The sequence below is a fragment of the Rhodnius prolixus genome, unplaced genomic scaffold, assembly GCF_049639745.1.
Source record: "Rhodnius prolixus isolate KJV_2025 unplaced genomic scaffold, Rpr scaffold_1, whole genome shotgun sequence".
In the NCBI taxonomy this organism is placed as follows: domain Eukaryota; kingdom Metazoa; phylum Arthropoda; class Insecta; order Hemiptera; family Reduviidae; genus Rhodnius; species Rhodnius prolixus.
Genome location: NW_027411581.1, coordinates 12,475,834 through 12,502,862, shown reverse-complemented (window position 1 = coordinate 12,502,862; position 27,029 = coordinate 12,475,834). Strand labels below are relative to the sequence as shown.

Below are 27,029 nucleotides of genomic sequence, written 5' to 3'. Positions count from 1 at the left end.
CATTATTTTTATGTTTTACGCTAGTAGTAACAAGATGGAATCATCTGTACATACTGGTAGTACTCTGTCATCATCTACCGTGGAGGATACTGCACAGACACAAGAAGGAAGTGGCGGTGGTTACAGTTCCAATTCGCTCAGAAGAAGAAAAATCAAACTCAGAAAGAGAAATATGGTAACTAGCTTTTTAAGCAAAAAATTTTAGTTTAAAAAATTCAGTTTATATTGAAAAGAGATAATAATTTTGTTGATTTGGTTTTATGTCAAGGGTCGAAAGAGTGAATCCGGTTCAGAAGGACTGTTGACCACTTCCCAACATTCTGACAGCAGCCACCCCACGACAATTGGTTCTCCAATCAGGTTACCTACTCCAGTTAAAGCAAGTGCCAGAAGACTTAGTGCGGGCAGTTCTCTTGAGAAATTTAATATAGACTCACCGCACAGAAAATATGTGCCACCGGTAACTATAATATTAAAAACTTTTGTAGTTAATTTTGACGTAGAAGAAATTTAGATTTATACATAATAAACAAAATATGTTAATAAGGTGGAAAGCCCGTCTGACGTGGAAAGCGAGGAAAGTGTCAAATTGAGAAGGAAGTATCCAACGTTCAGACTTGGCCCGATCCACACAGTCTCCTCTCATAATACCGCCGACAGATTGCCGCCTGTTTCCAATGATAGCTCTTATTCGGAACAAGCATGGGATAACTTCCAAGTAAGTTGAATAAACTGAGAATTATAACTCATGAATTTATTATTTGTACGTTATTACTTGGAATTCTAGCTCGGAAAGGTAAATTTTCAAGTAGCTAATAAAGTAATAATAATGACTTGTTTATTTTAAAAAAAGGTTTTAGATGAATATGATAAAGTCACAAGAGAACAGAAGTTCCAAGAGTACAGTTCACTGGACTTCCAAGTGGAAATCGCGAATTCCAACCTGTCTATCCCTTTGATTTTTTCATCCTTACTGTTGTTAGCTTCCTGATCTGATCGGAGATAGTACATAAAACATGAGATTTGGTGATTTTTGTATTTGATTGATCCTTTACAGAAATGGTTCTATGAACTTCTTCAGTAACTAAAACGATATTTTACACACATTTTGATAATTAAATTCTCGTTAACAGTAAAATTGTTCTGCCTTGGCTTGTTGTTATCTGTTACATAATATATTTATTATGCGTTAAAGGAGTTTCTAAATGAATCGGTTATTGCAGAAACAACACATGTGACATTTCGGTCATTTTGGGTTTTTTACATTATTTCATAATTTGAGCCTTAACGCACATTTTAGTGCAGAAATAATACATCTGCAGTAGTTTAAACAGTCTTAACGGCCGCGTAAATATTTCATTTAGTACAGAAAGAACTCATGTGCTGCACAAGTGTTGTTTCTGCAGTCACCTGAAAAATCGTAAGTTTGCAACATGAGTTGTTTCTGCAATAACCGATTCAAATGAAAACATGACTATGAACACTGTAATATCAAGCGCCGACTTCGCGAACAAGGATGACCCATATTATTGTTAATTGTCCTTAGCTATTATTATTATCTTCTGCGGTTTACAAGCAGCTAGGGATTGTTAAAGTATGGAATATCCAGTTAGATTCATGAAAATTTCGCAGTGATTCACGAGTTTACATTCCAATATTTGTTTAAGCAGAAAGTTTGGACTAGTTTCATTGATAACCACATCATTTCTAGGTCGAAAACTATTAAAATTCATCTTTCTTTAAGGAAGGGAGTGTGCATTAGACTGGAAGGTTGTCCAGAAGTTAGTAGACTTAAATTATCTTGAAAGATGGATCAGAAGTGTTCTTCCCCCCAACTCATTGGCCTGAATATTCATCTTACTTTTTACACTTAACTCTTTTTTAAGAAGTAAAAGTTAAAAGTGAAAACCTTCTTAGAAATAAAATAAAAAAAAAAAAAACACTTTTTAAGAAAACAAAACAGAATGCATATCAAAAAACATTTAGAGAAAATATAAATAGAAATCTTTAAAATTCAATTGAGTCGAAAACTTTGTATTACAGTTCTTAGTTCACAGTTGAGTTTGCTGCTCCAATATACCTTTTGGTGTTGATTCGGTGATTATAACTTTTACGTTAGAACTTATTATGTAATTCTTTATTCCTCCTTTGACCTTTAATCAGATGCAGATTTGACTGGCAGGCAAGAATTTAGTATAGAATTTATAATTTGTTAATATTGCGTATAGCGTTCTGTACTTCAGCGAATATATTTTTCAATTTATTATTATGATTATTATTAACAGACACAAAATGGGACCCAGATCGGAAGTTAAGACGGAACATTCAAAACAGGGCATTTATGGAGCCTACCATTCTTGGGTAGATCCTTGGTTTCGGCCATTGGGCTCCCTGTTTGTTGCTGTAATAAGCCTTCCGCCTAATTGAAGTGATCTCCTCTTTCACTATTACCTTGACAGAATCCGTAATTCATCAATCACCTTCTTATTTTGGATTCCATAATGTCAAAAGATATGCTTCGTTTCAGAAGGTTGCCACTTTTGAAATGCGTAATACTTTTTATAAACAAATGCCTTAAAAAATACCTACTTATCGAATTTTTTCTTGATTAATTACTTTAATCCCGAAGTTAGATCTGCAAAACGAAATTTAGAAGTTAGTTGCAGAGAAAAGTTAGCTAAATATTTTGCTTTATACATTTTTTTTGGTTTTTTAACAAATAAAAAGTCTCGTTAAAAAATTAAATAAAATCTCCCAATTACAAAGTCTCGTTCGTTACCACTACAACACCCGCCACTACAATAGCTATGAAAGAGAGTGCGAATGCAAAATTCTAAAAGCTATTTTCTTCTGATCTTTACAGCTTATGTCCTTCCCCAGTCTGCAGTTTCTTGGCAGTTTTCAAGTGAAAAAGAAGGATCGTTGCTAAGAGCAGACGTTAGCACGTTAATTTGTTAACATTTCTATCGGCTGAAATTAATTGTTCAAATTTAGTTTATTTCATATAAAAGTAAGAATACTTGTACTATTTTTCAGCAGGAGAAATATCTGTCAGAGACGTACAGTGAAGAACCTCCCGATTCAGAAACTGCTCGCAGGTTGATGGAGTTTGGAGAAGATTATAGAAACTTTTTAGATAGTCAATCAGATTGTGCTTCTAGTCTAGGGTATCGTAATACATCTTCAGCTTTCCATCGACGGCGTGTTGCTAAATTCCATCATGTAAGTTATCTATAAGGAATATGCCCCTGATTGATGGATATAATCTCTTCAAATATGATTAATTTTCAAGTTTTCTCTAATTAATAAGCAGGGTGGAGAAACGGACAGCGATCTGGAAGATGTACGAAATCTCATCAACCAATCTAATGATCAGTTACTCTTCTCCGAACAAGTTTTCAACACACAGTTATCCCGAGCGTCACCACATTTGGTTTTGGCTCCTGATTTTGTAAGTATTCTTAGAAAAAGACACATTGAATGATTAATTTAATTTTAACTACTTTATTAAGTACTAATTTACCAACATTTTACAAAATTTTCAGGCCGAACTTATTGCTACTTGTAAGGACAATGTGAAGTGTTTAAGAGTACTGCTAGAAAGGCTGGAAGAAGAGACATCGTTGCTGTCAGAACACGAATGCAAAGAGATAAGAGGTTAGTCTCATCATATTATGTACATTTTAAGAGAAAATGTAGGTCTGCAAATTTTAAGGTTATAGAATCGATTCACAGGGCTGCTTGCAGTTCTATTACAGTTCCATTTCCATTAAATTAGCCGAAGCTTGTTTTCTGAAATCAATGGATTGATTTTAAACGTTAATATCAAGGATAACTGCCAAGTCACTAGAAATATTAGATATGTCGAAGGTGTCAAATCTAGGCTGATTAGGCTATTTATGACTGGCCGTTCGCTGAAACAAACGGTTTTGCGTATGATTGAACTGTGAACAACTGTGTGCTACAGTTCAGCCTGCTAAACTCAAGGAACTAACTATTCTGAACTATATGAACTTCTTCTACAGTTCCAGTGGGATTGTGGGAGTTGGAGTTAGAAATGTCTCTATTACTCATTATTTTTCTGTAGTAATTAATGGTTGGAAGAGTAAAAGATTGTTAAAAATACTGGAGATTAATTACTTTGAAGTATAAAATTTGTTTAAACATGAGATAATAAGCTCTAAGAAACTTTTCCTGGGTCTGTAAGTTGTCAAAGATTAAGAGTAAATCAGATTTCGATCAAGAAGTATATTAAAATATTATTATTTCTTTATTTATATTGTCTCTTAGTAAGAGCAATTATTCTAATGCGCCAAATTTCCAATATTAGGGTTTTTACAGGAAATTGCTCGTTGACTCCTCTACCATTCATCCGTGTTATTTAATTGTAGATGCAAATCAAAGTGCTGTTTTAATAGTGTGGAAGTTGCTTCATGCACAGGCATTTTTTAGATTCCTGGTTGGATTCTTTGATAGGCTTAGTAGTTTTACAAGTAATCTCTACATAATGGGGCTCCACCCAGAGCTTTTTTTTGGAGTTTATGAGATGGAAAGAGGCTATCCCCTCCATTGTTAACTGATTTCTTTGGATGTGAGAAGATAGGCATAATGTGTTAGTGGTAGCTGTGTGGAAGAATTAAAGTTGTTGTCTGAATCGTTCGTTATTGCGCAGATGTTTTCTAGCATTTAACTACCAATCATCTCAGTGCACTATAAGTTATTTATTTAATAAACGTTTAGAAATCAGTTTTCATTAAAAGGTCTTTCGCTCTATATTATTTTCGCACAATATGGCGGACTTGTTTCACCGAACCTCAACTAAGAAGATGTAAGTTTTATACTCTTTTTTTTCATAAAATCACACTAAAGATTCACACCTGATTCCTTTTTTACGTTAAGCATAAGATAGGTAAATCAATAAATATTATTGCAAATTTTTCGAATTGTTTAGATAGTTACAGTTCGGTATCAATGGTTGCCTGTACAATGGATTGAGTTCGCTACTCATTAATTTGAGTTGGCAATTTTTGCACTCAAATTGGCCTGATTTCTCAAGACAAAACATACTCGCTTTCCATTTTTTGTTTGAATTATTCGTAAAAATTTGTAATGAAGAGCCGGTTCAGTTTAATTCCCCAGATAATGTACCACCTGCTTTTTAAGTGAGCAAGTTTCTTTGCTAGCAACAAGCGAGCTAACTCGGATGTAGAATTTATTCTCTTTGAAAAAATAATTGTATCAAGACTAGCAAGTAACATGCAACTGTTCGTCAGCCTAGGCCGGAACACTATACCGGTCCTCCCTGCCATTAGGATGTAACAATGTAATGAATATGTAATGACAGATATGTAACCAACCACAATCTAATACCATACAATAGTTTCAGTTGTATACCTACCAACAGTTGTTACAATAACGCGTAATTTTTTACTTTTGTTAGCTGAATATCTATCTTCTTAACAGATTAGAATTAATCAAATAATTACCAATGATTTGAAATAAGCTCGAGGCTTAATGTTAGCGGTTAGTTGTAAACTACTCTTAGATACACTTATTACTAAATTAAGCTCTAACCTGGAGCACTTTTTTTTTTATTAATGTACGAAGATACCGTTCACTGATCTAACGGTAAGTGAAGAGAGTGAAGCAAAATTGTGATTTATTTTTAACTACGCTTTTCTTTACATTCTCTAGTCCAGCAAGATGGAGAGTTCCTTTCTTGGAGACTTAAATTTGTATTGTTTTACTTTTGAGATACTCTGAACACGTAAACATATTTTTAGAATATGGTAGCGGAGAAGAAGAATGAAACAGGTTATAATTTGATATTATAGTTAGATTGAAACGCTTGATCTCCTTCATGAAAATCTCGTGTTCTATTTTATCTACTCTTAGTTTTTCAGTTCGTTAGAGCTTTTTAGAGCTGTCTATTTTGGGACCGTTAGTGCACGGAAAAAAGCTGCGGATGCCTATTGGCCCTTCACATGCTGTTGCATTTTAATATTAAAGAAAATAAGGCCAATATCAGCCAATCAAGAGGCACTGTTCATGATAGTTGGAAAACTTATCTAGAAAAATTAATTATAATTGGTTCTTGAATGATGGTCCATGTTGGATTTTCTTCTGATTTTTTTTTAAATAATTTAATTTTTAGACGATTTTCTCCAACGCTTTTTTGTTCTTTTCTGAGGATAGAATATCTCGTTAAGTGATGTACTAAGCTACAATAGGTCGTTGTTTTGCTTAATTCAATTACTGAGCATACTCAGTTGACGGTAATCCATCCAAATTTAAAAGTATACCCAAAGGTTTCTTTTTCTTTTGTTAAAGACGATTTTCTCGATAAATTACTCGTATTATTCTTTATACTTCTTACGTGTGATACAGAAAAGCATCAGAGTAGTAACCTTGAACTTGAGAACAGCAGCAAGAGTAAAGTCTTCAGAATTGGGCCGATTTTTTTAAATTTATTTTTATTGTAACCATTAATTAGAAAACGATCAGCTAGCCAGATTTTTTTTATAAATATGAACGGAATAATCGTTGTAGATATTTTGTAAACAAAAAAAAAAATCCGTTATAATTGGTGAAACGGTGAGGCGATGAGACGGATGGCCAATTAATTGGCGACAGCGAACTGAGCTACTAGTTCCAATCGGCCCTACTACCATTACGTCAGGCGATACCTGCTGCTGGCACTACCTGCCGCCGTCGTGCCCCTCTAACTGCGCACATTTAGCCCATTGCCACACTGAGGCGCTCAGCTCGATCTGAGCTCTCCATACGGTTGGCCGTTTTAGTTGCGCTATGAACACTTAACCGGACTAGTCAGTGTCAATACAAAATTTTATTTATTTTCTTATTTTTATTTTCTTCCTTTAAGTTCTTACCTCTTCCTTGCTAAAAGATTATATTTGTGAATGTGTTAAAATGTAGTTTATTCTTGAATTATTTTGTAATCGCCCTCGAAAAGTGCACTGATAAATGGGAGTGTTTACTAAAAGCAATTAATTAAACGAAAAAGTTACGAAACTTCGATTGATTCATTGGAGAATTACGAGGAGATGGGCCCGCATATGAAGTGTGACAATGGGACACAGACCGATTGTTGTGGTATGTAATGAAAAAAAGAAGTAAATAAGTAACAATCATTTTAAACGCTACTCACTATGTTCTATCATTTAAATGCAATATTTTAAATTATTCAAACAAAATTAAAAAAAAAAGAAATAGCGATTATACCTTACTCTACATTCTTTGGGTGCTAGTATTCGTTGGGATCATGATGTTTTACGTTTTTAATCCCAAATTAAATCATAGGATCCGAAGCGGAAAAGTTAATGTCCTTTGGGCACTTCCCTAGTAACAACCTCTAGTTTTGTCTGCTATAACCTGAAAAATCCCAGAGCCCCTACATCCACCAGACATTACTTCTAGAATATGTCTCTTATGAATACACCAAACCTTGTGTTGGCATGTGTATCCCTAGTATTCCACAACATTTAAAAAATCTCAACTGTGATCGTCTTAACTAGCTTAAGTTGTAAGTAAAGTAAAAAAATTGCCTATTCTTTCTGGTGGCCTCTATATTCATCTACCAAATAAGGGGACGAGGACGTTGGCGTCTCGCAAACGTACTCAACTATAAATTTCTTTTAATAACTATTAAGTAAAATCCAAGGCCTATGTCGGGAATCTATCCCCAGAAGTATCACAAAACTTCTTAGCTTGAGATGGTTATGGCCACCAGTCGTAGGCTAGCGGCATATCTTTTTAATTGCATCTTACCTTAGAGATAGAAGACAGAACCTTTTAGCCTGAAGACGCCGTTTATGCCCTTCCAACGCTTCACCACCTCCTTCAACATTCAATTCTTCATCTGGCAAGTCACATAATTTCTTTTTACGTGATGGCAACCGCTGGTTTAGGACCTAAGTAAAATGCGTGTTTTTCCCTCTTTCTCTTTGCCAGAAAGCAAATGATTAGAAGCCTCTAATCACATCGAAGAAACAAAACAGCAGCTGTGCCAATGGCTACCACTCCTTCAAAGCGTTCATTCTTTTAATTATGAATAAATTAACTCCAAAAGATAATAATTTTTAAACAATTTCGAATTTAAATGTAATGATTTTTAACACAAAAAAAATGATTAATTGATTTAAATATTTTCCAAGATAACAACAGCACTTTTTGATCTGATCTTGATGAGATATTATTTTTGAGGAATCTTTAGTATTGTTCATTATTATATTATGGAAAATGTATGATTATTATTGAAATACCCGGATTCTCTTTCTATATAAAACAAATGTTGACATATTAGGTCAAATGTTATGATACGATATCTCTAGAATGAATGTAGCATTATGAGTCTATCACAGATTATGGTTATTTAAAGGGTAATTAGTGTGGAAATGCATTTAAAATATTACGTAAATATTGAATTATTATTTCAATGCTTTCAATTCTAGTTTACTAGAATATGGTCAGCAGAAATCCATAATCAGAAAATAGTAATCAACAATAATAAAGTTGCTTTGTGGAGAGTTATTTTAAAATAGCTCTTTATTTTCATTCTTATGTTCATTTCAAATTGTTCTTGAAAGTAACCAGATACAGTAACAATAAAATCAGATAAGATTGCTTTCGAAGCATTGTCATTTATGGATATTCATTAAAATCTACAATGTTATCATTGTCTTTTTTGAATTTTCTTAATTCTATTTGATAGTTTCGTATAACTAAAACTTATCTTACAAGATAACAGATTAGACTTAATGGTTTATAGCTCACAATAGTTATAGTATTTTTCTGAGAGGAAAATTAAAAGTACGATACTATTTTATTAATTAATGGCCTCAAATCCAATTACAGCTTGTTATTGCTCACTTCTCGCCCACACGGTAGTTGATTCCTGTACGCCCTTTACAGCTGGAGGGGAGTTTTTGAAGTCAAACCTCAAGGTGAACCAGCTGTTCTGCAAGTTGTGCCAGTTTTTTCACTTATTTCTTGTGTTTTTAGTCAACGTCCTTCTTGAATGTTTTTTTTTTTTAACAAATGGTTTCTTTCTTATTTTATTATTATTATTTATTTATTTGTTTGTTTGTTTTGTAATGCTGGTAGACGCTTTTTGGTTAAGATGAAGTTAGTTAAGGAACATGAGATAGACTTCCAAGTGCGTTGAATAGTTTAATGGCCATCTTATTTCAATTTCAATGTTTATTTCATGAAATAAGAGAAATGTCCTGCTCTCAGAATTTGCAGCAACGAGACTTACGTTTTTTTAAATATTTTCTTTGTCTGCCATTGATTGACGCATCTCAAACATATACGAGGACTGGAATACTATAAAATTGTTGAGCCCGTTGAGATTTGGATAAAACGAGCATTGACGCCCTAGCTATTTTACTCAAATTATTCTTATTCTACTCAAGCTTGACTCTCTCCTTGTTTTTACAAGTTAAAAGAAGGACCTTGATATCATGCATTAATGTCCTAAAATTGTTTTACTCTGGTCATTATTTCTGCCGATCTTTCTTGAAGTTTGAAACCAAATGAGATTTTATCTTGGACTCTGCACCATCCTAGATTTGCTAAATACGAAGAACATTGAACAGCTTCCCTTCAGTCGTAACATCTTCTAGACGTCCAGTTGTTTTTTTAAAAGATATTTCACCTAATTCTCTACAAAAGAAGATGGCCTGCTTCAATAAATATCATCCCCCAGACGTTTCACCCAAGTCATTCTTTCTGAACACCAACAAATGCAAAAACCAATCACACTTTTGTGGATTTCTATTTCTTCGTACATTTCTCTTCTTATTCTACTCCCTAGGTGTGCTGTTCAAGAATCCGAGACACAATCTGATACATTTATTTTGTAGTACGTGAAGGGGTCGCATAACATACTTGCAGGCCTGACCGTACAGAAAACACCCGTAATCCAGTACCACCGCTCTTATTGTGGCCCTGTAGAACATTAGGGACACCTCCGGGTCCGCCCCCCACTTCCTATGGGAAAAGGCTCGTAGTGTGTTGAAGTACTTTTCTATTTTTATTTCCACGGTTTCGATGTGTTTTTTCCAATTAAGTACTTTGTCCATTGTCAACCCTAAGAATTTTGCGGACATTTGGCATGGAAATTTCCAGTTTGCCAGTACCATCTCACCGGAGAGGCCCAATCTAGTAATTTCTAGTAAAAGGGCAGAGAACTGATTTTGGTTCTGACAGCGACAGCCCGTTCAGAAGTGTCCAGGATTTTAGGTTTACCATAACTTCTTCAAGCGCTTTTTTGCAATCCTCAGAAGTTTTTTGTGTTGTGTAGATGCACACGTCGTCGGCGTATTGTAGCATTTTAACATTTTCGACCAACACTGTCTCTATATCAGCTACATACATAGAGTACAGGATTGGGCTTAAAATGCTTCCTTGCGGTAAGCCTATCTGGGTCAGCTGGGGGCCTTCCAGAAGGTTGTTTATTTTTAAGAAGATCTGTTTGATATTAGTTCGATAATATTCCTAATAAATTTACCCGGCAATTTAAATTTTTCTAACTTTTTTGCTAGCATACTTAAATTGTTAACCATTAATTTTAGATAATTAAACATTTTAAACATTTTAATTTTTCATCTGCGAACAAATATTTACAAAACTTTTGATGATGAGAGCAAATTCAATTGGTCCACAATCATCATTACGCTCTTTCCAAACTAGGGGAAGAGTTCGTTGTTAGGTTGATATTCTGTCATTGCATTGTGCAATATTAATGATTAATCAAGACATCCAAAAAACTGGTCAATGACCAGTCGGGGAACCTATCTCGGAAAACCGGTCTGAAGATATTCTTACATTAACCAAGATATGCGGGTTTGTATGCAACAACAACACACGTAGCCAAAGTTCAAACCCTTTTACAAAATATCAGAAATGTATTATTAAACAATCAAAATTTAATCTAAAACTGAAACTCTTAATGACATATTTTGAGTGTGAGTGCATTTATGTACATTTTTTAAAAATATTTATTACACTTAAGTTGTTTAGGAAGTAAGAAAAATTGGATAATAAATTCTAAAAGACGAGTCTTTGTAATGCGGGAAATATTTTAAGTTCTATTTCCGTTTAAGTCCATATTTGGCTGGCATAGAGGTTTAGGAAAGATTATCTCATCACTGAATTAGATATTTCCAAATTTTAATCAAGAAGTTATATTAACCAATTGAGATTCGAGTAAATCACTGTAGTGTTTCACACCAGACATTGTGTTTTCCATTGTGTTTTGTTTTAAAATATAATTGGTACGCAGTAATTAATATTTTAAATAAACATATACCTGGGATACTGGGGATGTAATACTAGGATAGTGTACCACGAAATCGATTGCATAACAGTCATGTGTAATCTTGCGTAAAGTAATTATTCTCTTAGAGTATATCCCTTGCAAAAAAGGAAATCGATATGCTGAGATTCCTGCATTCGATCCGACCATAACTATGTCGCAAGATGCAAGAACAGTTGTGTATGTTTTCCTTTTCTCAGCAGTACATCTTTCTTCTCTTTCTCTCCCTTCTTTTCATTAAATAGTTTCACTTCATGGTTCAAGGTAATTACTTTACACACTAGAAAGTGTGTCTTCTCGTGAGGCAGAAAATATTGCCACTGCACGCGCGCTTGTACTGCTTCTTTGTTCCATCAACTCTACTTTTTTTCTTAAAGCTATACTTAAGAATATCTACTATATAGAAAATGTAACATTTAAACTAAAATATTTGGAGATTAATTTAATAGTGAAAAGAAATGTCAATGTGTAGATGGTGCCGTGTTATGCAAGACCACCTAGTAGAGAACAGGTCTAGGTCGTTGAAAGAACTGATAATGTCGTTTTTATTAACTGCTAGATTTTTTTTGTTAAACCCTTTTTTAATGTCTTGAACCCTACGAAGAAGTCCATCATCCTCTAAATCCTGACCTTTTTTTGCTGAAGCGCCTAATGTCTGATTTCAATTAGATTAAGGTGAAACCAATCTTTTTAAAGATGTATGCGAGATTTGATCTTCAGCTGAGCGAGCATTCGAACTTCTAACGTAGACAATTCCTTCAATCGACACTAGGAGTTCATGCCGAAGACTTTAGTTCCTCTATTACTCAATACAGTCACTAATAATCTTATCTGGAAGATGTTGAACGGTACTAAAGTCGCACCCAACTCCATTTAAGCATCTCTAACCATTTTTTTCGTGAAGTTTCCTCCACTGACAGCCCAACTTTTCCTAAAGTTTTCATAGAACCTCATTTTAAAATTCTTCAGATTCATTCTCACTCTCACTAATCAAGAATAGCTAAATAAATAAGTATAAAACAAATTATATTTATTTTTAAAATTTAAATATAAATAATGTAATAAAATACTTGAATAGAAACATGATTCTAAGTTTTACTGGGTAATGAATTGAATTCTTATTTTTAATACTACTTAGATCTGAAGGTTAATTTTTATTTTCCGTCTCTGCATTGCTTTCTTCACTTTACATTAACTTCATTGCTTGAAGACCTTGAAGATTTTCTTTTTAGTGTGGGAACTTCTTTGTATGGTCCAAACAAACATCTTAGTTTCTATTCGCTAATAATAACTATTATTTCGGGGTGGAAAACGTTTGATTTCATCTTCTACCAGCTTCAAACTTTCCAATATTACGTAGTGTCTATTATTTACTGTTATATTATTTCTTCTTTTTATCATTCAATTAAAGTAATACAAAAAAGGGGAATCCAAAATATCACGTAATTTTTTTTGAAAAAAAAACTTCTTGCACGTGACGTGACTGTTTGAAATGATTGTTTACGTTAGATGTATTAGTAGTTTATTTTAGGTGATCACCTAGAGAACTTGTACGCTTTCCTAGTTTTCAAAAGGTAATAATTTTCTTTTGTTCTAAAGAAATGGACGTTTCTTTTTGAAATCAAGCCAAGGCTACGTGCTTGAGACTATGTAGCCTTTTGAGGTAAAAATATTGTTGGAAATACTTAGTTTCTCTTAAGTGCAGGAAGCCTCTTTTATCCTTTTTTAAACAATTAATTCGAAAAACGTTTGTTTTCTGAAGGTTGACATTACACTTCTTCAGAAATCAATACTTCAGTCAATCAATATCAGAAATAAATATATAAAAGATTCGTAAAATCAATCAAAAAGTAAGTCTAATTGTTGTTTGTAATTTGAATAGAAATCCTTCGTGTCTTTCGGATCCTGAAACTTATGAAAATAACTTTAAAGTTCTCATTTTCTGCGTTCGTATTTTCCTGTAATTTAACTCGTAGTGTGCTGTTAGTCGCAGATTACTTCAGGAAAAATGTCACTTCCCTCCCAAGAATGATGTAAACATTCTATTAATTTCCTGTTTATTCAAATTTTATTTTATAGCAGTAATAGTTGAAAAAGTATGTAACATAAAAAAACAACTTTGAAATTAAGTAGTTTTGGTGAAATTAAGTAAGCACGTATTCGTCTGCAGAGAACTCGATCTTATTTTGCATGTTATCGGCATGCATTAAAACTTACCTTTGCAGAAGAATAAAAGACGAACAAAAAGATAAATCTTGCTTTACTTTCTGTCGAAAGAATTCCTTAATAATTATTCTGATTTTCAGTGAACAACTTACTCGTACATTACATTCATTGCATTTTAATTGACGATAAGTTTTGATGCTTGTGTTTTTATTGGCTCTGGATTGTTTTGTGGAGAAAAATCCAAGAAAACTATATTAACACTGAGTAATCGGCGCGGCATCAAATTCTAAATTTCCTTCAGGTTGTCTTGCCAATTCCCGTCAAGTAGAACAGTGCAACCAGCTTTGATTGTGAAAAAACTGAAATCTGTTGTGAACCATTAAATCGAATTCCTCTTTAAAAAGAATGGAAGCCAGTCCTATCTTGAAATAGAACCATCCCATAATTATTCACTCCTAAGATTTCTAATCAGCGGTAACCTTTTAAATTATTCATTCCAGTAATATTTTCTCTTAAGTTTAGGTTAATTCCCTACGGTAACGCGAAAAAGTCACGCCAACCATTTATTTGAAATTCGTGTATTGATTTTATTCTGAATTTTTACCTCTCGTTTTTGTTCTGAAAATGAATTACTTCTACTCTAAATAACAGGTGTAAGGTCTAAACGTATAAATTGTTCGATTCACAACCGTTTGTGTGTATTATACAATAACACACATATTGATTTAACAAATTAGTGTTATTGTGTGTTATTTAACACAGACAACAAAGTAAACTTGCCCCGAGTAGAATGACCTACATAACATCAGCTTGGCCTTGTGCTACCAACTAGGCACTTTCGTGTTTCACGTTCTTGTTGTTGTTTATTGTTGCTATTTTTACTGCTACTACTACAGTATCTCTAAAGGAATCGTTTTTATTGTTCTAGTTACTATCATTGACTTGAGTTACTTCCTTTTTACATCTAAGTTTTCTGCATATTAATATCCTACGTATCTATACTTTACAATCTGCATGGAATTCATTAGATACTAAGCTCGGAAAATTTTTCCTTCCCTTTAAATTATGCGTTGGTGTTTTTAAATGTAAGGTGTGGATTGATTAAAGACTTAAGAGAACCACCAACTGTAGCATGCTGTATATTATTATGCGACTTCATATTAAAAAAATATAAGTTCACATTAAATTCTTGATACACCTGTCTGACAGACTGTGCAAGAAGCGAGTGAATCTTAAAATGGTTGATTGATTGTTAGAAAATTCTAGATTTTTAAGAAAATTGATGGGCGCAAAGTGCCATTTTAAGGAAAATGTTGTTTGTCATTGATTTTTTGCCCTCAAATTGTTTCATGGTAATAGAGTGATGATCACGATCAATTTTATCCATGATTTATACACCAAATAATATCCTTATATGCACAAAGTAATCGGCTAATACTTCTAGTATATATTGCCTATAAGAATAAAACTTATTTAGAGAAGCGCTATCTGAGATTATTAAGATCATTTTTTAAAGGTATATTCAATAATGAACATAAAAAAAAATAATAATATAATAATAAATGCTACTTTGAATTCAAGTATTTAACTTAAAAAGAATTTTGGGCAAACTGTACAACTAACAAGCTGAACAAGTTTATAATATTTATATGCATTTAAAACTAAATGTTGATTACTAACTTTGATATTAAAATTAATACAGTAGTGTTAAACGTTTACTTAATTAGTTTGATGATGAATAAGTTATGTTGTTTTCCTAAAAGAAAAACTCGTTTTTCCAAGAGATTATTAAGAACTAAAATATTAATCATATATTATTAAATTATATTTGTTTAAAAAAAATAAGAATGTTTAATATAATAGGAAAATAGTATTATTAAAAGTCATTTATTCCTAAAAAGCAATCAAATATAAAGGATAAGGTAATATGTCATCAATTTTTATCTAAAAACGGAGAAAAGTGCAAATTTTGTATCAGTGGAACATAATCCACTAGGAGCTCACTGCATATTCTTGGTGATTAGGTATTGGAAGAAACAGTTAGCCAATCAGAAGTAGTAAAGAAAACCTTTATGTTGTCCACTATGATTCCTGTATCGCATTGGCCAAGTTGAAAATGGTCACAATGGAGAAGATCAGCTGTTTGACACCTGAATGGCTGGTCATTTCAACCAATCATTTTTGGCCCTTCCCATGTACATTCTACGACGAGCTCCTACACCAATATGTTCTACTGATATTAAAAGTGAGTTTTTCTGGAATTTTAGAAAGGAATTTTGACGAAATACGTAATTTTGTAGATTCTTTTGGGTTTCTACGTTTAATTGATGACTAAACCTATCCATTAAACCAAAATTATATTAAATCTGAGTTTTTATTTTATTTTTTTCCAAAGATACATTTAATAATTGTCTCTCATGTAGTAGTACGTCATTTGCCGAGTTGTCTATTATATAATAGTTAGGTCATTTGTAAGTCACTTACCAAGGTTGATGACAATCACTGTAATTTTAGCTGAAGGTGTAAAACGCTTGTATTCAACTAATGTTAAAATAATCTGATCCAGTTGATATTTCAACCATATTGGTAATTTCTAAGTGATATTTCTAAAAATGTTGGCTTCCTGTGCATTTAGTTTCCTTTCCGCTTTTCTCTTCTGTGTGTGCAACACACATCATGAAACATTTCAAGAAGTATTTCTATCGTTTAATATTAATAAATTCAAGAATTTCTGATAAGACTTCTATTTCGAAAAAGAACATTGCGCGATATTGCAGGACTTCCTTCCTGCCTTACAACATAGTGGAAAGTGAAATTGGAAAATGGTTACACAGTAAAATTCAATACGATAAATAGGTATTACTATTAAGAAACGGAATAAAACTTCGTGGAACTTTTGAATATGTTTTTTTAAATACCATTTTGAAACTCTTAATTTAGAAAATTGGTTGCAACAAATATTCTCTTTTTCTGGAAATAGTATTTTTTCAACTTTTTACGGAGCATCTGACACTTGAACTATCGAATTATGTAAACCGGTAAAAGATTTTTACAATAAGTAATTGCTCTTCAAAAATTTAAATTGGACTTAATTTAAAACTAAAATTGAATGCATAATTTAGAATTATTTAAAGCAATTTTGAATAGTTTATTTTATACCATTGTAGCCTATTACTCTTCCCTTCTGTCAATCTTTTCCTTCTCTCTCTAAATATTGTTTTCGATCAAATGACAACAAAAGTCGAAGGTCTGTCAACACCGACAAAGAAAGCATTTTGTCGTTTTTAGCGTAATTCAAGTCTAACTGAATTTGAGATCTCATCGCCCATATTTGCAAACAGAATGCTACCTGTTTTGTACCTCTTGAGTGCATTTAAAACGTAATAAGGACCATCTTATTTAATTCTTTAAGATCTGTTATGCAATCCTGTTCCCATATGGTGCTGCTATATAATAGTAGAAGACCTTGAATCAGAGGAGAATAAATATTAAGGCAAATGTTAGTTGTCTTCGACCGAGTTTTATGTATTAGTTTTTGTTCATTAATATTTCCAGTCAGTTTTCTAAACATAGTTTTTCTACGCTTTTATTAGTGATCCATCAATTGATCCCTGACAGTGAAGCTGAAGTGTTTTTTTATTGTTTATTGATGCGGACGTTTTGGGGACTTATCTATTTTTAGTTCGTCCTAATTACTGGTAGTAAATCTCTAGTTAAATTTATTGTAGTATTTATAGTAAAGTTAATTGTGAACAAAATAACAAACAAAGTGAAGTAAGTTTTTCAGTGGACCAAAAATATAAACTCAGAGGGGAAACGGAAACGTACTACCAGGAGGGGAATAGGAGTTTGAGGGGGGAAGCATGAGCTGCAAGGTCACAAACGAACTATGAGGAGGTAATTGTAGATGTGAAGTAATTATCTGCAAATGGGATGCAGATGAAGCTATGCCAAAAACATTTTAACAATTTCTTGTTCTGTTTTACAAAAATACGGTTGCAATTAATTAAAAAACACTGAATTACTGGCCGGTTTGGAAAAATTTATTAACAACAGGTCTCATAATTTTTACCATATTTTTTTTTGGCCCATTTGATTGTGTCAAGCAAAAATCTTGAAATCAATAAGCATGTTTTTAAGGGTCAATGGCCTAGTTTAATTGTTGGCCTAAATATTAAGAGTTATCATTGCCAGGTCTTCGTTGACCGTTAAAAAAAATAACCTATTCGATTTAATTTTGGCCAAAAGTCTTATTTATTTTTAAAGAAATGAATACAAAAGTTAAAAAAAGCGATAAACAAGCAAATTGTGCTTTGCAAAGACTGGAAAATTGCCAAAATCGAACTTAATAGAGCCCCAAAAGAACTAGCCTAAAATAAACTTTGAGATTGACAGCGTACAAACTCATTTAAAGAACGATTTAAAAAAAAAAAAAAAGTTTTATTTACCTCGGGTAAAAATATCTGAAATATTTTGGATAAAAACGTCAAAATCTAAAATTTGTAAGTTTCTAATCATCTACTTGCAATTTAAAAGAGTTAGACGATCTATCGTACTTCTATCTTGTGTGCCCTCCTGTATTCTGCAATAAGAAATAAGTTTTTGCAGAGATTTATCAACCTTCCAGATGCATTATTATTACTCCTAAATGTGAACACCATTGAGGGAATAAATGAGCTGTTTCGTTTTCACCATTCAGGCTCTCAGTCTGAGGGAAAAGAAATTAGAATTGCTGCTGTAAATGATGGGCTGGCTCTGTAGTATTGGTACTTGTATATTTGATATTTTTCCATCCTTTTTTGAGGGATTTTATTGTTTTTTACGAAGTGATTATTAATAATATTTATGTGAAATGTTTGTTTTGTATCTATTTGTGTATGGGTTTTTTCATTCCGCTTTTATAGATTTGTTTATTGGCTATTTGAAATATTTGAATATTTTAATGTAAAAGTTTCTTTTTGCGTTTATTGTGCTTAATCAGCGCGTTAACGCTATAAGTAACAAATGATAACAGTGAACAGTAGAAGTAAATGAGTGGAGAAGTTACCCAGTGGTAACACTCCAAAACATTATATGGTTAGTCACTCTCTTCACTTGAGAGGAGATCACGAGGCCACTGTCTTTTAAGGCGTCTTGCCAGGTTATCAGGATGAGTTCTAGAAGAAAGATTTTGAGCTAGAGGATTTATACGAGATTGCAGGCTGAAGTGGAGTTTTCTGTATCGTGTTTTAGCAACTTGGGTGACAAAAGGAATGTTAAGGTCAGTGTGTATAGTCAGATTGGAGACAAAATGGAGCGTTTACGATAGTTCGAAGTATTTTAGATTGTAGCGATTGAATCTTTTGGAGATTAGAGCATTTGGTTGAACCACACATCTCTATTCCATACGCCCAGATGGGTTTCAAAATAGAAGTATAAATCGGTCTTTTGTTGTCCAGAGAGAGTTTTGATCTGTCGTCTAAGAGTCTTTTAAGTAGTCGATAGCGTCTGTTCAGTTCTGTTCTTTTAAGTCTAGTGTGGGGGTTCCAAGAAAGTCTTCGGTCTAAGTAAAGCCCAAGGTAGCGGGCAGCGTTCACTACTGGTAGAGGTGTTAGGTTATAGAAGACTGGTGGAAGAGTAATGCGACGAAGAGTGAAGGTGATGTTTTGAGACTTGGTTTCATTAAGCTTTATAGCCCATTTCTTGAACCACTGTTCTAATGAGGAGAGATGAGATTGAAGATTTCTGTTAGCTATTATAGTTAAAGTAAATAGTTTTAATAATTCCTTTTAAAGAATTCATATTATTTAAAAATGTATTGCTCAATGTATGATTTATAGTGGGTCGAGCTACACTGTAATGTTATTTTGTATTTTGGCTGTGAATAAAATAATAATAATAAAAAAAAATAATCTACTTAAGCGGGCAAAGAGAAAGTGAAAACAACTTTACTCGGGAAAAATTATAATGAAAAGTGATAACAAACTTTTATCACATCATTTTCTCCTTTTAATGAGTTGCAAATTACGATTAGCAAAATGTTCGAGCGATATATCAAGCGCAGGATATTGTGCAACAAATATCGTTTTGGCATTGTTGCAGTTCCCCTAACCGCACCGGAACCAAACAAGTGTTTCAAACACATCCAAATGAATCATTGAACATAATAAGCCTAGAGATATCAGAACATTAGTATTCTGACATGTGTAATTTATCTGCAACTGACAAAACCAGCGGCCCCAACTGTTAGATTAATAACAACAAAATGGTTAATAACTTTCTCTAGTTGAAAAAAAGCCATTACCTCAAGTTACCATTTATTTATTCAAACATAATATCAACCTACCATTAACATTTTCTTTCTTGATACGTCATTTAAAAGGTAAAAATTGTACACCAATCATTCGTTAGCGCTAAAACAGTTGATATCTACGTAACGTGCACTGACAAGAGATATCACACTATAGCAATTACCCTGAGGTGTAGAAATCGCAATTCTTTCTGTTTGGATGGGTGGCAAATCGAGGAAGTAGTATTTAATTTCTTGCAATTTTGCATATCTGGACATGAGCAATGGAATAAAGGAAAGTATGAAATTAATATTCGTCAAAAATCATTCGTTTAAGAATATATGAAGTTAAAATATCAAGAAATGATTCTTGTTTGGGGTTCCATTGATTGAGATTGAGTTGCCGATATCATTTATTCTATTTTTACGTCCTACAAGTGCACAGGTGCATCGCGGTTGAAGGTGAATTGCCAACAATTTTCGTTACTAATACAATATAAGTCCTTTGAGTACCGTACTAACAAAATGACATCACAAATTATTGTATAAATAGTTATAAATAAATGGAAATTGTAGTAGACGTTACAGAATATCATAAATAAAAATGTGACACCACTTTATTTACAGATCAAGCATTACTTCCGTTCTCTGCACAACTGAAAAACTACAAATTCAGTCCAATTTATTAAATTAAATTTCGAAATTTCAACTAAGATAGTTTCTCTTTCTAATCCATTAAAAAGATTTATAAATATAAAACCGTTTTATTTTTTTCTAGACATCTCTTCATCATCATTAAAAAAGACATGCTTGCTTTCACCCTTATTATTTATACATGTCCAATTTAGCTTTAGTAAAAATTCTTGTAACATCTTTTTTTCTTAAGATGTTATAAATCGAAGTTTTTTTTAGTAACTAATGAGCCCGTTATTATTCATTAGTAATTAAATAATTTCTAAATTACGAACTGAACACGCCGGAAATCAATACGTAGAACTACTTTCGCACTCGAGTGAAATTTTTTAATTGTGTTATTAAAGATAAGAAATTATTAACTATTTTTCTAATAAAACAAGAAAAAAAAAATAGACACGTCTTTATTATGCCATTTAAATTATTAGTTATCTGTTTATTAATAACATTAGATAACTAACCAAACGATTCATTCGATTCCAATTAATTCAATTATAAATCTATAGATGGTATTCCATTTTTTACTTTCATTTTTCGCTAGTGTGAAGTTGTGCGTTTTAAAAAAACAATAACCTTCTTCTATGGTTTATGGGCCATAAAAAACTTAATAAAACAGAAATTTGAGGGGTTATATTAGCTATTATACTACGTAGCTAATAATGGCAGACATCAGCCGAGAGAAGTATTTAAGATTGCCGCTGCATACGCATTACATCCGGCTTGCAATAAATCAATACATGTATTCATTTTCTTGTAATTGCACGTAGCTAATGTAGGAAGATTTGTTTATTAAGATTGTTGCTTCTAGTTGGATATATTACTGGTTTTACTGCCATCATTAGCGTACTGATGGACGCCATATCTTAAGCTAAGATTTCAGGTCTAACATTATTCACAAATGCCCTAACTAAAGATTACTACGTTCAATATAATTGCGACAAAAACGGTTTTGAGTAAAATTGTGTTTAGTTTTGTCCAATTGGTTTCACCGTAGAAGTGGTTTCCAAATTTTTTGGACAGCTTTTTAATAGGCTCGTTGAATGTGGTTACTAAATTGGCGTGTACAGTAATGGAATGTTTCATCCCCTTGGTCAATCCGTTTTAATTATCCATTTCTAGATGTGGGATACCAGCTCTTGCTATTCAGGAAACTTTACAGGACCCCATACAGCCACCTCAGTGTTGATAGTAAGACTGAGTCTTTGATAATAGTGTCCATGGATTTGAGCCCAATATTCTAAACACAAATTACCTGGCACTAAACTACTTTGGCAGACTCTAAAAGCTCTCCATACAAAATCTATCCTGAGACAAATCGTCTTGACAGTTTATTCGATGTTCTTTAATACCTAAACATTAATCAAGAAATTTGCAGTAACGAGCAAAGAAAGATCTTTTTACTTATTGTGTTTTTGAATGCTATTAAACAGAAAAACAAAATACCAATTTCCCACACTTTACTTATCAAAACAGATTTGCTTCATAAAAATCAAGAATACAGCCTCTCCAAAACACAAAAATAATTTACAAAAAATAAAATCTAATACAGAAATCAAATTACAAAGAACATTTACCGATAATGAGTCCCTTACCAAAAACATTTACCTATAATGAGTCCCTTACTAAAAACCATTATAGATGATGAGTCTCTGATCATTTAGAGCGCTTGAGTTCTCTCTCCCAAGGACATCTAAACAATGATGTCATCATTTTGCTTTATTTATGCTTTTGCGTCATTTTTTTACCATACATCTATTTTAACGATAAATTATTTCAGAATTGAATAAAGGCATACGCTTCTTAAACACCATCTCTGTTTAGTTAGCAAGATGTAAATCTAATTACCTGGCACAAATTAACCTGTTGGCTAGATTGGCCACTTGTTGCTTTGCCCCAGAACTATTGCCAATTCTCATTCATTTTATTCCACTACTGGTGGCACCTCCCACGTGAAATTCCACTGGGATCACATCACATCTATATCGACTTTCTATTTTATTAGTGGGCAAATATTTAATATTCGTTTTCATTGATCGTATATTTAAATATTACTATTTTGACAGACGTATGAGGGATTGATGTAAAACTATAAGTGAGTACTTTTTCTCGATTTATAGATTTATTAGATGTATCAAGTTAGTAAAAATTATTACGACAAATGGAATGTGCTTTTGACTAAGCTAGAATTTCACATAGCAAGTGAAAAATATTTGTACATTTAATTTACAACCAATTAACAACTAATCTAACAAAAGGGAAAGTTTAGAGGGAAACAATTCTGAGGAGGTTTTCATTAATTGATTGTAATGAAAATAATTTAATTAGTATTCGTTTTCATCTCTTTATTGAGAGAAGTAATTGCTTTAGTTCAGATTTTCTATTTGTTTAAGTTTATACCTTTTTCAGATTCTCTGGGCCCAGAGAAAGTGATTTTTACTAAGTGTTCTATATTTCAATAACGTACGAAGAAAGTTCTAAGTTGATATTTGGAATCGATATCATCTTGTACCTCGTGAAAAGCCTTTTGGATGAATTTAGCAAACCCATAACTAAACTACCTCTTTTAGTATAAATTGATTTTTGTAGTTTTTTTGGGGAAGATTCTGGAATACGGTTCAACGTTTTCCTTAAGACTTCTTCGTTACCTCATTGCGCACACATTTAGCCCTATCATTTTTTCTCCAATATATTCTCGCAGGTAGTGTTATTGTTGAGGCAGATCTGGGAAATAAGGAGAGTTTAGCTTCCTTCTAGTGTCGATCTAAATGTAATGAGAGGACTCTGAATCTTAATAGTATTCATTGAAATTTGAAAAAAAGAAAATCCGTTGACTGTATGAGTCATTGACTCTACTGTATGATAACTGTATGACGACTAAATTTTTTATTATTAAACCTATAATTCTGCATGACTTCCTGGTTTTTATTTACATCCTTAAACAGTATCATCTGTACCGGAAATGGGCGTTGTGTTTTTTTGTAGTGTTGCTTACTTTTTTAGCCCACTAATGATAGTTCCGCTTTAAAACTTTTTAATTTAGTTTTAATTTCCAAGTGGAAATGAGTTTCTTAATAATATTGTAAGATTAAAAATTATTTCTTTTAGTGCAGGTCATTTTTACAGATTCATGTGTTTGTAAACCTTTTTTGGAGGAGTTCCGAAGTTCGTAGTGTGGAATTTATTTTGTTTTATAAAAATTTTTGAAACTGCACGTTCTTTTTTTCGGATTACGCATCACATTTAACAATTTTCTTAATAAATCATCTACACCAGTTCATAATTGTCGAAAGTGTTCTACGGTTTAAGGGTCCAGTTCCTTCAAAATATCATCAGCTAACTTCAGAAATTTGCTGTTTGGTTGCAAATAGATGTTTACTTAATTGTCTTGTTCTGGTTTCAGTAATTAATTTAAGAGATCAGAACATCCCTTCTGATTTTTTACCAAGAGGTTTCACTACTTCTGGGTAAGTAGTTCTGATGACATGAGCTTAGAAATTAACACGAACAGCATCAGTTCATGGGATACGCTTTCACTTTTTTTTTTTTATCATCTTCTAAATAATTCAGATCTTCTAAAAACGCGCACAGCATCCACATACCTTCCCTCTACCTTATCACTTCTTTCTGAAAAGTTTCTGTTGCCATTTTGATAAGTTTAAAACAGAATTACGCTCTGGAGAGTGTTTGTACTTAAATTTGCCAGGGATGAAACAAAAAGAAACTGACAAAGCTCAGATTTGAAGACTGATATCAAGTGACAAATAACGAGAGGTTGCGTTTCGAGCTTTAAAATGGCTTTGAAAGAACTACTACTTGCCGTGCCGCTAGAAGTTAGAACCTTTTTTATGAGCAGAGCTAATATTTTCGATTTATGGCATATTCGTTCGCTGCCAGTTAAAAGCAAGTTTTCCATAATCGAGGCACTTAAAACATCCGGTGATAACTTAGAAAGTCTGAACTGAGTGCAAAACTTATTGCCGTGAGGAAACAGTGCAGGTAAATAACCTCTATAAAATAGACTTAAGTACTGATAATTTCAATAATTGCAAACTGTTCGTTTTATAATAGACAATTTAAAATATTGGTTCCTGTATTCTGTACGCACTTGAGACCCAGATATCTGTGAGGAGAATTTGGCCACACCCATTATTTTGCACCATCAAGTATTAGCTAGACTAGTTTTACTAAAAGTCGATCGGTAATTATAATTACATTTAAAAAAAATTGAATCAGATGTTTGAAGGCAGATAATAATAATGTGTTCCACTTAAAATGTATAAAACTGTTGCAATTATTACAATTTACTGTAATTTTTCACAAGAGAGGCGAGTCGAACGGGCGGTTTGATTCAAAATTAATAGTTCAATACAAGATAACCTAGTACCTGTCCTAGATCTAGACTTTGCTTCATTTCTACTTTAATTATCAGATTTATACTTCCTTCTAATTATTCATTGTACTAGTAATTAATAATTTTAACTTTAAAAAAAGAAGTATTGGGCTCGGGTCAGTTTTTAGAAATTCGTTTTTAAAGTAATATGTGTGTGCCGGAAGTAGCTGGATTTGTCCTCAGGATACCCGCATTAGGTTACTGTACTCTAACCACTCAACCTTTCCTCTCTTAAGATATTATCGTCACTGCTGATCCTGTTATATCCTGAAAGTGAAGCTTTCTCTGAATGAATAGATTGGTGATTTCTCATGCCGTTCGAGGCAATTATAGACGGCTTTCCAATTTGGAATTTTCACCAGAAATAAATTTTTTTGAGTCTCAAAGGGGGAAAAATATTTTCCATAATTTGGTTTGTACGTGTGACCCGACAGCTGAAGGAAGTAAGCATATTTTGCTTGACAAGGGAAAATTCAAATACCTACTGTTTTTTTTGGGGGGGGGGGGTTAACTAACCAATAAGAGACCTGACAATAAGTTTTTGAACAAAATTGAGCCAGTGGTACCACTTCCGTTAAGGAATTGATTATTTTTATTGTTTTTACTGTATTATGAGAGCGGCTCCATCGATTTTCGTTTAACTTCTTATTGTTGTAAACATGTAGGTATACTTGAAACTTATTTCCAGAAGAATTCGTTTTAGAGCGCTTTGAGCTATTGAGAATAATGTCTAGGCAAATCTTCTTAATTAAGTATCATTTAATAAATGGTTCTACCCATATACTCGTATTCTTGTAAGATTTAGTTCTTTTTTTTTGGTATTTTCTTTCTTCTATAATAGATCTCACTCTCTCTAACTTGTTATTTCTCATTTCTGAATATTCTCCGTTTTTTTTCACAACATATAAAACGTTAGTTGAAATTAAATTTTAATATTTCGTATCAACGCAGAATTCTGATAAAATTTGCCACCATGAGAAATTTGGTTGGAATAACTCAAGTTCTGTGTTCACCTGAATACTTGTAATTTTACAATGTTTACCATTTATCTCACACATACTTCACTTCTACTTTTATCCACATCGTGCGAGCATTTCTTACGTTTGTACACTTTCTGTTCCCATTGTTCTCCTTGAATACAATGCCCAATTAATTGGACGTTCACTGATAGAACAAGATTCAGTTTCGTTCTAATTACAAGTAGCTTGAAAATACTAAAGAAAATAAAATTGCTCCATTTAGCACATAAATGATTGTGATTTTACATATTGGGCCGTCTTTGAATGTCAGATTTTTGTTTGTCATGATGAACTAACCAGCTATGGTTAAAGTGTCATTAATGTTAGTTATGTGCCTTGTTACAGCAGTAGGTCAGAGGATACGTGTGACAATGTAGCTATGACCTACATGAGTTTTGGTCATTTCATTTGCGAAGTTCTCTTCTTCATAGCATTTGGGCAAGAAAGCTGTACCGTAGTAGAGCACGTGCATGCTTCAAAAATGTTATTTTTGCCTTATTATGTGTTGACTTTCGTAAGTAGTACACATCCTGCTTGCAACAATTTCCTTGGATATTGTTCAGGTCTGAGGCAACAGTATGTCAACATGTATTCCTTACACAGCCTTGCAACGTTATATTTTTCTATTTATTAAGCTACAGTTTATTAGTTTTACTTTGTTGGCGTCATTATCGTATATTGAGTGGAAGGAAGTGTAGCTTGCTTCGTAATATTCAGGTATTCTATCTGTTTCAAAACGTGCCAGTAATATCGTGTTAAGTGCAATGACCGATTACATTCACTAATAAAGAATAATTACTAGACACTTTCATCTTCCGTGTTTGTTTAGAGATGAACCAAAATATTGTAAAAGAGATTCGAAGTTTTTCTAACCGAATTTGGCAATGATGCATGGTAATAGTCTCAGCTCCTCCTTACAACCCTGTAGAATGTTGTCTTAAGTCGTCCCCTCACCTGAGAGAGTGGCAATCAATCAATCATTCTTTTGATTCATTATGCCGCTCTTTCTTCCAAATCTTCCATCTTTCTCTAACAGTCTTCCTGTCTTCGCGTAGAGATCCGTTAACATGACAACCATGAGGCGGCAGATTACAAATGAAGATGGATTACTTTTCAACTGACACAGATCATTGTAGATAACAGTCTAATGAAATC

At 32.9% G+C, this 27,029-nt stretch overlaps 1 protein-coding gene across 1 annotated transcript in view; it reads left to right on the top strand.

The window, feature by feature from the left end:
• klar (klarsicht) overlaps positions 1-27,029 on the top strand; it is a 337,779-nt gene that overhangs the window by 273,210 nt on the left and 37,540 nt on the right. Inside the window, exons 16-21 of the mRNA XM_074129074.1 lie at positions 25-175; positions 269-460; positions 548-718; positions 3,037-3,222; positions 3,293-3,451; positions 3,546-3,657. Coding sequence (XP_073985175.1) covers positions 25-175; positions 269-460; positions 548-718; positions 3,037-3,222; positions 3,293-3,451; positions 3,546-3,657 — 971 coding nt within the window. The remainder of the gene's footprint in view (positions 1-24; positions 176-268; positions 461-547; positions 719-3,036; positions 3,223-3,292; positions 3,452-3,545; positions 3,658-27,029) is intronic.